Source organism: Solanum stenotomum, chromosome 3 (assembly GCF_019186545.1).
Source record: "Solanum stenotomum isolate F172 chromosome 3, ASM1918654v1, whole genome shotgun sequence".
Taxonomy (NCBI): Eukaryota; Viridiplantae; Streptophyta; class Magnoliopsida; order Solanales; family Solanaceae; genus Solanum; species Solanum stenotomum.
This window is the reverse complement of record NC_064284.1, coordinates 17,233,155-17,244,012: the sequence shown is the minus strand read 5'-3', so window position 1 is coordinate 17,244,012 and position 10,858 is coordinate 17,233,155. Positions and strand designations below refer to the sequence as shown.

The following is a 10,858-nucleotide window of genomic DNA, read 5'->3' as shown; positions in this document are numbered from 1 at the left end:
AGCTACTATATCTATACATCTTAGCTATATTTTTCAGAAATTATGACTATGAATTTTCTAGTAAATTCTACCGTTACACAACATTCCATAGTTTCACACCTAAATAGAAGCATATATTTGTTATTTTCTCTCACCAAAATTTAGTCTTTTTTTATTTCTTTCTCACCAAACCTTACTCTTCTCTCTTTTCAGATTATATTCCTAACTATTTAGCACCTTATACATAACTTTTCTTCATCTTCAAATCATGGTTGATTTTCAAAGTTTCATTTTGATATATCATTGGTGGAATCTAGTGATATTAGGAAGGCGACTCAAGATACAGGTTTGAACCCATCGAGTTGAAGAGCGAAAGCCTCAAAACTGTACAAAATAAGATAATTGAATATTTTCTTTAAGTATAAGTTGCTTTTGGTGTATCGACGTTTTAGTTGGCTATTAAAGAATCAACATTACTTCGTTGGAGATAACCATCTTTGAAGGTTTGCAATTTTTCCAAAATTCATGTCATTTTTGCTAAGTTTTTGTCGAAGTTTTTCCCAAAAAATGTACTTTTTATCAATTTTGTATTAGAAATTTCCCAGTGACTTCTTCAATATTCACTCTCTATATAACACACTTGTATGTCATATCTATGAAAATTGTATTTTAATTTGTATGCTTATGATTATATTTAAGAACATGTACTTGATATACACTGATAACATACATACAATATACATTTTAGATGATATATATCTATATATATATATATATATAACATTCACTTCACATACATTCATATATAATTGATATTTTCAAATGTATTCGACTTTTATTTTTAAAAGATGTACATGTACAATTATAATGTACTTTCTTCTTCTCAAAGTAAATATTGTTTTAATTCTTTTCATGCTTATTAAATAAAAGATATTATTTACCAAATTATCTTTATTTAATTAATTGTTTATTAAAAATTGAGCATTATTAAAAAAAATTAATATAAAAATATTTAAATACTTAATAACTAATGTCTTGAATGCTTAAAATGATTATAGTTTTTTTTGGAGAAAAGACTTATGTCACCATTGAAGTTGTCTCGAATTTTCAAAAAGACACTTTAACTTTGCAGGTGTCCTATTACCCCACGGAACTATCTAAATCCACAATAAATATACTATTTTGACTAATTTTAACACTACTCATGTTGTCACAAAATATAAGCGCATGAAGACTCTTGATACAGCTTTAGACCAACGTAAAATTGCAATGTGGCACCCCAATTTGACTTTTTTTTAAAAGAAAAACATAAAAACTCATGTATTAATTTTTTTTACTTTATTAGGAATATTTTTATTTTTTCAAATATTTTTTCTCATCTTCCCTACCATCATTAGCTTACCCATATTTCTTGGGGCATCATGTCTTCCTTTATTTTTTTTTCTTTCTGGTCATTGTTTTTTTAAAAGCTAATGTTATTGTGTTCATTCTTCTTCTCCTTTTTTTTTGAAAAACAAATTAGTTCCTCCTACAAATCAAGATTGAGATTTGAGAATAGTAAAACTATGAAAAACTTGATTTGGGAGTAAGGAGTTGGAGAAAGTGGTGATTTAAATTTCAAATTTTGACTTGATGATATTTTGAATATTTAGATTTTAATTATTTGATGATATTTATTTTCATAAATAAATTAATTGGTAATAGTAAGTAGGCAGAAGTGAATGTTGGTTGCTAAAGGGGCACAAAGCTTAAAGAAAAGTCCATTCCAAGGAACCAACAAAGAACATGAAATAAAATTTTCCAAGGATGAAGAGAATGGATTAGAAGAAGACAAAAAAAAAATGGAATAGAAATTGAGGTGAAGAAGAAAGAGAAAAAGAATACATGAAAAAGAAAACCAAAGAAATCAAATAAAAATAATTAAAAATTACTTTTAACACGTGGCAATTGACTATTAGTGCGTGACTTATAAATATTTTTGTATAAGTGGTATTGGGTGAAAAATGGGGTGTACATGCTATTTTGAAGTTGTTCAATAGGGTAATAGAATACCCGCAAAGTTAAAATGTCTTTTTGAAAATTTCAGACAATTTTAGTGATGACTTTATGTTTTTTTTTTTTTTTTAGTTGTTGCTAAAATTGAGAGAGAAGGGAGTATTGCAAAAAGAGGGCTTGCAGGATGTTATATTTGTGAAACTGCTCTAAAATTCCGAAAATCAAGAAACAAATGATCACTCTATGAATAACCAAGGCATAAGTGGAACATTTTCAAACATCAGGGGTCTAACTGCCAATAAATTAACTTGCAAAGTTGAAAAAACAACAGTAGGATATCATTTGCGTTATCCCCTTTCATTAGAGGGAGAAGAGCTCAATCGAAGGGCGAAAAACAATGGCAGCATCAACCCTGACTTTCAGTAGCTTTTCAACACTACAAACTTTCCCCGTAAGCTCCTCTTTCTATCTTTACTCTGTTTTATATTCGCCGGAATCTTCGCCGATTTCCAGTTTGAGTCTCCGTTCTTAATTTGTGAATCCGGAGAATGATAATTTGTCTTCAATGCAGAGAATTGCAGCAGTTGAAAATACTAAACGCGTGAACTTCTCCATTCGGGCGCAGGTGATAGTTCTTCGTTTCCGTCGCTAGTCTATTTTCAGTTGTAATTTTTTTTTTTTTGCACAAGTGTTTGTAACTTTTGTTTTAGTTTGGTGTACAGAGTGCGTCGAATTCTAAAAATGAAGGCCGTGGAGAAAGGCGAATATGGAGGCGAAGAAAATTGGTGAGCTGAGGAATTCTAATTCTTGCGTTTTCCTGCTCGTTTCATTCTGTTTGTTTTTAATGTTATTTTCCGCTGTGCACCATTGAAATTACCGGAATTAGATATAAGAGTAGGATCGTTTCGTAAGTACTGTGCTTGCCTTGTATAGGCTATAGTTGAAAGGATTTAAGCTATATGCACAGTCGATTTTTGTAGTCAGTTCACTGATTTTGGCAGGTTACTTACATCAAGTCATGCTTACTATAGAGTCATAGGCATAGACAATTGCTTGTAGTTAGCTTTTAAGTGAGCATAAATACGTTTTACACAGTTAGCGTTTTTAGTAGAACGCTAGTGAAAACCATATTTGTGGTAGACATATTAGACTATGTTTGATCTATTATTGTAGGCTGATAATACTTTTCTTCATTTTTGCTTGCTGTTTTGTTTTAAAGGTTGGACTTTTATTTTATTTTTTTGGTCATTTTGGGTGCCTTGATTTGCACGATAAGTTTCTTGGTTAATTAGTTTTTGAATTCTTAGAATTGTTACTTGAGCTTGATTGTATCGTCTTTAGAAAAGGGATGATAACCACATTTGATGCCATCCTTCCTTTTTGCTTGGGCTTTATGTATTCATTAACTACAAACCACTGTAAGCAAAGTGATAGATATTGAAACCTAACAGATCTCCCACATCAGGGGTTCAAGCTTTCTGTTAGTACATCACTTCTCTCCGGATGCTAATGCAAAACCTGACCCACTAGAAATTGAAGGCAGGGGAAATGATGATTTCACTGTATTGCATTTACGTGTTGATCTTGTTTGGACCCTGCAAGTAGATAATACCAAGTTTGGACAGTGTACTGTTATCCTGACTTAGTTGTATGTCCAAATGATTTAGGTTGAACACTATATCCCGAGTATCTGTGGCTCGAGATGTCATGGTATGGCTTCTGATTTAATAGGGATTTCTTTGTATGTATGCGGCTAAGTTCTGACTGGGTTCTTTTTACAGTTGATCATGTCCATACTCCGATATTCTGGTTTTGTGGTTGCTGCAAAGACAAAATGTTTTACCATCTGTATATCATTTTTGAGCAGTAATCTGAATTAAAAGTACAAGTCATTCCTTGGTAGATGGTTCTGTCTCACGATTTCATATGAGGCCCCTTAGTAAAGAGTGAAAGCTAGCATATTCCCCATAGTTTAAGATTTTATTTGTTATTTCTTGATTTGTGCATGTCATCCATGCCCATAGGCATGAATCTTCTTTATGTCATTCCAGTTTTATTTGTTATTTCCTGGTTGTTCATGGAATAATGATATTTTTAAGGGGTCCTTTGGCTGATGGTATAGGAACAATTGATCTCAGCATAATTCTTGCATCGGTCCATCAGATAATATAGTGTATGGTCAGCCCTATACGGAAAAAATTATCGCCGCATAAATAAAATGCAACATTTGGTTGGCAGTACTAAATAATACCTGAATTAGTTATGCATGAATTTAATATTATTTTATGCTTGATAGAAATAATAGCACATGTAGTAGCAATGTAAAGATTAAACTATTTAAAGATAAACTGCCCTTTTAGACTAAGTAACTCATTTGTAACAATCTTTTCATTACTAATAATCACTGCATAACAATTATTTCATTATTGATCACTTCATAAAGGATTCTTGCATTACAAACCAAACGTCCCCAAACTTTTTTACCCATATTTGTCAAGGTTAGGTTCTTGAGACAAACTTGTACTCCCTCCGTTTCACAAAGAATGACCTAGTTTGACTTGGCACGGAGTTTAAGTAAATAAAGAAGACTTTTGAATCTTGTGGTCCTAAATTAAAGTTATGTCAAATGTACAAAATTGTCCTTAATCTTGTGGTCTTAAACATGCCACGTGGAAAGCAAAAAGTAAAATGTGACCAAAAAAGGAAAGAGGTCATTCTTTTTGAAACTGACTAAAAAGGAAAGGAGGTCATTCTTTGTGAAACGGAGGGAGTAGTTGTTTCAGCCTTTGCTAAAATTTTCCTTTTATCCATCAAGCTTTATTACACAACTTTGGGGATTTTTTATAATTTCTTTCCTCCACAATTTAGCCTTCATCTCTTGGTTTTTCTCACTTCATATAGTGATTCATCTCTAGAGTATCCACTAACATTTGGTGATCTTCTATGGTCTGACTAGGAATAGAGTGTATTTAACCTTGAAGGTATGCTTCGATGGTGAACAGTTGGGTTTATTGCCTAATCAAACATTTTTATAGTTCTAGAATAGAGGATTTGAGTTGATGAAAAAAGGGGTTAGCTCAGAGAAAGTTATGGAGAAATAGATATTTTCTTATGTTTGAAAACCTGAGTAACATACCTGTGTATCTAAACTTTGTAGTGATAACACTGAGTTATTACTAATCCATGAAACTAACTCTAAAAGCTAACAGCTAGCTTACTATATATATTAAGTTAAATAATTACTTTGACTGTTTTGACTTCAAAATAATCAGTATTCAGTATAATCAAAATTATGGAACTCGAGATAACCCGTATGCTATAACTTTTGAATTTTCTTTAAGTAATAGATGAACTCTCAGCAATTCAAAGTACTACATGAGCATGGAATTTGTTATGTGTTTTTCCAGTCAGTGACTAGTGATGGACCCCTTACTCAGGGCTTTATCTCTATGTGTACTCTTGGTTGGTGGACTTCAATCTTTGTAAGGATGGAGGATGGAATCTTTAGTTCCAACATCTCTAAGCTTTTATGTGCAAGTGTGTTATGTAGCTTTTCTTAGCTGCTATTCTCTAGGCAAAACATTAACTTCTTCCAAGCCCCCATAAGATAAACACAACAGTACTACTCCTTGATAATGGTTAACACGATTGTGATTAGATTGCATACTTACGGAGAGGGGTATACTGATTATTCTGTGGAAATAATTCCACAGTGGTTGACTTGTCATTTGTAAAACTTTGTACCTTCATAGATTAGGATTTAAAAACTTCTAGCCTTTCTTATTTCTCTTTCAACTATGATGGTGGAAGGGCGAGAAAAGAATCTAGTCTTTATCGTTAATATTTGTTTTGAATCATGCTGAAAATTTGTTATCCATTATACTTATAGCCTGCTTGTTGGGCTTGATAGTATATTTACTTATTCTAATTTTGGTTTCAGACGAAAAAAGATGAGACATTAGATGCCAAAATGGAAAGGATTCCATTCCTTGAGGAGCAAGTGAGGAAGATAAGGGATGGGGGTAAACTATTGACAATGGACATTCATAGATTATTACTGAACGAGGACAACCGGTTTGATTTTGTCAATGAGATCGCAGCAGAGGCCAAACAGTATGTTGAGAACAACCGAGATGAATATGGTGCGAAGAAAGCTATCCTTCACGTGCTTAGTAATCGTATGAATGATGCTGGAGTTTATCGCGCAGAAGCATACATGGACTCTGACCCCTTCAAGCCAGGCCCTGGATATTTGAAAGACGAACTACTATAGAGCATTAGTTAGCTATACTTTCTGTATTCATATAGCACTTCTCTATTATATACACTTTCACCTGAGGGATTTAATGCCAAAAGATGAGAGGTGAAAAAAAAACACTTTTTAATGGTAGAAGAGGGTCTGTTTCTGTATTTAATTAGTGGTTAATTATTCATCGCAAAAAAGTAGTACAGTATTTTACAAACATTTTTCATTCTGTTTTCAGATACATTTTCATTTCCATACTATCTAATTTCCTTTTTTAAGACAGATTATTAGCTGATCATTGTGTCAAGCATATTTTGTATACTTAAACAAAAGTGTCACTTTTTTAATTACTTAAAACTTTAAATAATGTCGTGGCACAATTACTCAATCATAGAGGGCCACTACTTGATGCATATAGCTTCTGAAAGTTCCACGGGCTTTTCTTAAGAAGGTTTACAGCCCAAATTCTCTGGCCCATACTCAACAAAAGTACCCAACTGGCAATCAACAAGTGGTCAATAATTGGTTAAAAATCAGTTATGGATTCTGCCTTCCAAGTCTTCTTATCCTTGGTTAACCTTAACCAAGCAAATTTCTGCTTACTGGGGAACGATCTTACACTAACTTCAGTCTGGTGAAAACCAAGACTCCCCCATATTTCATCAATGGCCTTATCTAGTCCCCACTTGCAAAAGGTTCTTTTAAACAAAATTTGCAGTTACAAAGTTACTGCCAAAAAGAGCATAATACAGAAGCCTCTTGGAGGAGGTGGAGGCGGAGGTGGAGGTGGAGGTGGAGGTGGAGAGGGCAGAGGAAGATGCTGCTCTGCAATTGCAATCAACGCGCCAGCTCCTTTTACCAGTGTTTCTGGCATCAGATGGGGTTCAACTATGGTCCAAGGTCCGCGTGAAGAGATGGAAGATGATGCTGTCATCATTCAATCGGATGATCTTGATGGCTTCACTTATGCTGCTGTTTTTGATGGCCATGCTGGCTTCTCCTCTGTCAAGTTCCTTAGGTATGTCAAAAAAATCAATAATTGTCGCATATGTAGTTGGCCCTTTCGTTGTTGAGCTGTTGAATTGTGTGTCTGTACTCTCGTCTAAAAGTCTTGAGCTTTAGGCCTTTTTAATTGAGATGATCACACAATTCAGTGTGATATCGAAGCTGACAGATAAAGAAAGAATCCGACCCGCACATGAGGTGTGTGTGTTAAATATATGATTAAGTAAGTGATTCTTTTATATGAAGGATTATATGATTCAACATAACCTACAAAGTAACCTTTTTTTTAGAGTGTCTTTTACTAGATAAAGAGATTTATGTAGTTTCTGTGTGTCTTAAAGAAAGATTTACTTTGGAAGTTCTGCATAGTTGGATAACGGATGCACTATTAATAGGGAAGAGCTGTATAAAGAATGTGTTACAGCATTACAAGGTGGGCTGCTATTGAACAGAAAGGACCTAAATGCAATCAGGAAGGCACTACAAGAAGCTTTTGAAAATGCGGATAGGAAACTCTTGAACCGGTAAGCTACTGCAGCATGTAAATGAAAAAAAAAAGAATCCATGTAGTTTCATATTGTACGCTATATGGAGGTTTAGATGCTGTTTCTTTTTGGAAAAGGCTTGAGAGTAGCGAGAAGGAAGATGAATCTGGTGCGACAGCTACTGCTCTATTTGTTGGGAATGATACACTGATCATCGCACATGTTGGAGATTCATCTGTGGTAAATGAGCATTCATTTCCTGCTGACAATGAAATGCTTATTGTTGATATGTTCTTCGAGATGGATAGGTGTTTTCTTAACCATCGGAATCCCTGAATGTTAATGCAGGTGTTGTCCCGATCTGGAAAAGCAGAGATACTAACCAATTCACACAGGCCCTATGGAAACAACAAGGTTTCTCTCCAAGAAATCAGAAGAATAAATGAAGCAGGTGGATGGGTGTGTTTCCTACACTTAGACCCCTCCCAGCGTCCCCTAGAATAGTCGATTGTTTTATTCATCTACTTGTTTCTTGAAATACTGGTCAAAAACTAACAAGTAAATGGTTTTCCAAAATAATCGGAGTTTGAGAAAATAAAGAAGACTTGAATCTTGTGGTACTAAACTAAAGATATGTAGAATTTACCAAAATATCAATCTCGTGGTCTTAAACATAACATGTGGAAAGTTGAAATTAATGAGTTGTCAGCAAAGGAAAGAAACATTCTTTTAGAAACATACTAAAAATGAAAGTAAGGCAAACAAATTGAAACGGGAGGAGTATATGAGAAAGAGCAAGTTAGGAGTCCAGTACTGTTGCTTTCAGGATGCACATTATTCAGCGTGCGTGTTGACACTGAATGTATATTATGTCTGCAGATTGTCAATGGAAGAATTTGTAATGATATTTCAGTATCCCGTGCTTTTGGTGATATGAGATTTAAGACGAAGAAGAAAGAGTACGTTCTTTCTGATTTTCTGTTAAACTGATAGGAAGCATTGCATTTCTTGGTTGCCCTGGAAAAATAAAATAATGCGTTCTTTCTGATCATTGCTTACTAGGATGTTGGAGAAAGGGGTTAAAGAACGCAGATGGTCTGAAAAGTTCATTTCTCGGTAATTTCCATTTCTTGCTTGAGCTGCAAATCATACTGATGATAATGCTGCATTAGCTCATGCATCACCGAGAAGTACAAGCTGTCTATTCTCAGTATCATTATGACTTCTTGCAAGTAAAAGCTTTGTTTCTGTTTATTTTTCTAGGATTCAGTTCAGGGGAGACTTGGTTATAGCATCTCCAGATGTTTTACAGGTGAATCTTGGATCAGATACCGAATTTGTACTATTAGCATCTGATGGATTATGGGATTACATGAAAAGGTCTGGAAAAACAGGATTATTAGACACTACATCCAATTGAATCTTTTAAAGATCATAATCTCATTAGAGTTTTTCGTCTTACTTTTTCAGTGATGAAATAGTAGATTTCGTTAGGAACCAGCTTCGAGAGCATGGTAATGTTCAGGTAAGAAATATCATCTGCCTAATTGGTTTGGGTGCAATGTTGTAGTACTATATATAACTTGTCTCTTTTTTTTTCCCCTAACAGATAGCTTGTGAAGCTCTTGCACGGTTAGCCTTGGTAAGAAAAATTTTCTGCATTCTGTACTTAACGATCTCCAAATGCACACACAAGTATATATACTTAGCTGTTTGATCTTGCATTTCAGGATCGACGGACACAAGATAATGTCAGCATTGTCATAGCTGATTTGGGGTATGCACTTTACCTTTTGCAACCAATGTACTTTTACTGATAATTTCAGAAACTTAAGGTGTTGGTAGGTGACTTGAGAATGAAATTAATACTCCCTCCGTCCCTATTTACTTGTCCATATTTCCTTTTTTGGTTGTCCCTATTTAGTTGTCCATTTTGACAAATCAAGAAAGGACAACAAATTTTTTCCTATTATACCCTTATTTACACTTCTTGAAAATTGTAAAAGTGTATGTTGTTTCCCTCCAATTTATTTCACTTTAATTCAAATAAGTGGTTGTAATTTTGAAGTGAAAAGTTGTCATAAGGGTAAAATTGTAACTTCACTGTGCTAATCATTGTTGCCTTAATCTGTGTGCCATTTCTAAAGTGGACAACTAAAAAGGGACGGAGGGAGTAGTTTCTTTTAAGGCTAGATAGTTCTTTGTACCCTCTGAGTAAAGGTAGCTGGACTAGGATTTTCACCAACGGAGTTGAAAGTATAAAGAAGTAAAAGCACGAAAAAAACAAAGGGATTCAACATCTATAACAGATACATGAAAAATAATTATGACCTTTATATATACAATGTAATTTCCCAACGAAAAGAGACCAGATGAACCCCTTGATACATAGTCAAACTTATTTAGCTGTGAAATTCCTTTTGATCATCATTATCAACTACAAGAAAGTCAATACAATAAAGTTTTTGATGAAGACATAATGTGATTACACACCATTAGAAAAGGTCATTAAGTTGTAGTGGCTGAGCTTTTTTTTCTTACATTTTTGTCCAAAGTTTGACATTCTTTTAGTACTTATATTGTGGTCTACATATCCACAAGATTTTTCTATTTTACTTTTTTTCCCTAACAATTTAGCACTATATATTATAGTGATTATGTATTTACTTTATATTTGTTTCGATATATCGACAGGAGGACGGATTGGAGAAATTTACCAGTGAAGAAACAGAATGTTGTGTTAGAACTGGGACAAGCTTTAGTGACAATCAGTTTTGTGTCAATTGGAATATGGCTATCAACAATGATGTTCCCTTAGAAGTTTGATAGTAATATTAGTTAATTGTATATAGTATTTTTGTATGAAAAGGAACATAAAGCTTCAATTATACCTTGTACATTTGCTTGTCAAGGTAATTAAGTTATGTAGCATTTTAGATAGCATATTCTAAAAATATGGAAAATTCCAAATTTAACTGTTGAAATGTGGAATGAATAGTGAACTAACTAAGGGTCTATGATGACAACTTTAATACATAATTCAAATGATCTTGGCCACCAGAAATATATATTTGTATAGAAAATATGACACCCTTATAATGATAATTCTCATTTTAATGCTTTACATATAATATAACAAAAAAATATT

The 10,858-nt window shown here is 33.6% G+C and overlaps 2 protein-coding genes across 4 annotated transcripts; both read left to right on the top strand.

Annotated features, from left to right (window-relative positions):
* The first annotated feature begins 2,283 nt into the window (after nt 1–2,283).
* On the top strand, nt 2,284–6,477 carry LOC125860661 (protein PLASTID TRANSCRIPTIONALLY ACTIVE 7). Of its 2 annotated transcripts, none has more exons than XM_049540662.1 (4): nt 2,284–2,425; nt 2,546–2,599; nt 2,697–2,759; nt 5,915–6,477. In XM_049540662.1, exons 1-4 carry the CDS (start codon nt 2,372–2,374, stop codon nt 6,245–6,247), a joined length of 504 nt encoding a protein of 167 aa, XP_049396619.1. In that variant the 5' UTR covers nt 2,284–2,371; the 3' UTR covers nt 6,248–6,477. The 2 variants fall into 2 exon arrangements, with proteins under 2 accessions (XP_049396619.1, XP_049396618.1); XM_049540661.1 differs by having other exon boundaries at nt 2,685–2,759.
* Nucleotides 6,478–6,776: 299 nt separating this feature from the next.
* Nucleotides 6,777–10,598, top strand: LOC125859667 (protein phosphatase 2C 57). Of its 2 annotated transcripts, XM_049539455.1 has the most exons (11): nt 6,778–7,238; nt 7,621–7,749; nt 7,848–7,950; nt 8,059–8,169; nt 8,590–8,669; nt 8,773–8,826; nt 8,974–9,090; nt 9,181–9,235; nt 9,320–9,352; nt 9,441–9,487; nt 10,405–10,598. In XM_049539455.1, the coding sequence occupies exons 1-11, from the start codon at nt 6,886–6,888 to the stop codon at nt 10,526–10,528; spliced, it is 1,206 nt and encodes a 401-aa protein (XP_049395412.1). In that variant the 5' UTR covers nt 6,778–6,885; the 3' UTR covers nt 10,529–10,598. The 2 variants fall into 2 exon arrangements, with proteins under 2 accessions (XP_049395413.1, XP_049395412.1); XM_049539456.1 differs by lacking the exon at nt 9,320–9,352 and having other exon boundaries at nt 6,777–7,238.
* The last annotated feature ends 260 nt before the right edge of the window (nt 10,599–10,858 follow it).

Bases quoted from the DNA above. Each gene is read 5' to 3' on its own strand.
- LOC125860661 (XM_049540661.1), top strand. From the start codon at position 2,372: ATGGCAGCATCAACCCTGACTTTCAGTAGCTTTTCAACACTACAAACT. The intron at 2,426-2,545 runs GTAAGCTCCTCT...TCTTCAATGCAG, and splicing joins CAACACTACAAACTTTCCCC to AGAATTGCAGCAGTTGAAAA. The intron at 2,600-2,684 runs GTGATAGTTCTT...CTTTTGTTTTAG, and splicing joins ACTTCTCCATTCGGGCGCAG to TTTGGTGTACAGAGTGCGTC.
- LOC125859667 (XM_049539455.1), top strand. From the start codon at position 6,886: ATGGCCTTATCTAGTCCCCACTTGCAAAAGGTTCTTTTAAACAAAATT. The intron at 8,670-8,772 runs GTACGTTCTTTC...ATTGCTTACTAG, and splicing joins TTTAAGACGAAGAAGAAAGA to GATGTTGGAGAAAGGGGTTA. The intron at 8,827-8,973 runs GTAATTTCCATT...TTATTTTTCTAG, and splicing joins TCTGAAAAGTTCATTTCTCG to GATTCAGTTCAGGGGAGACT.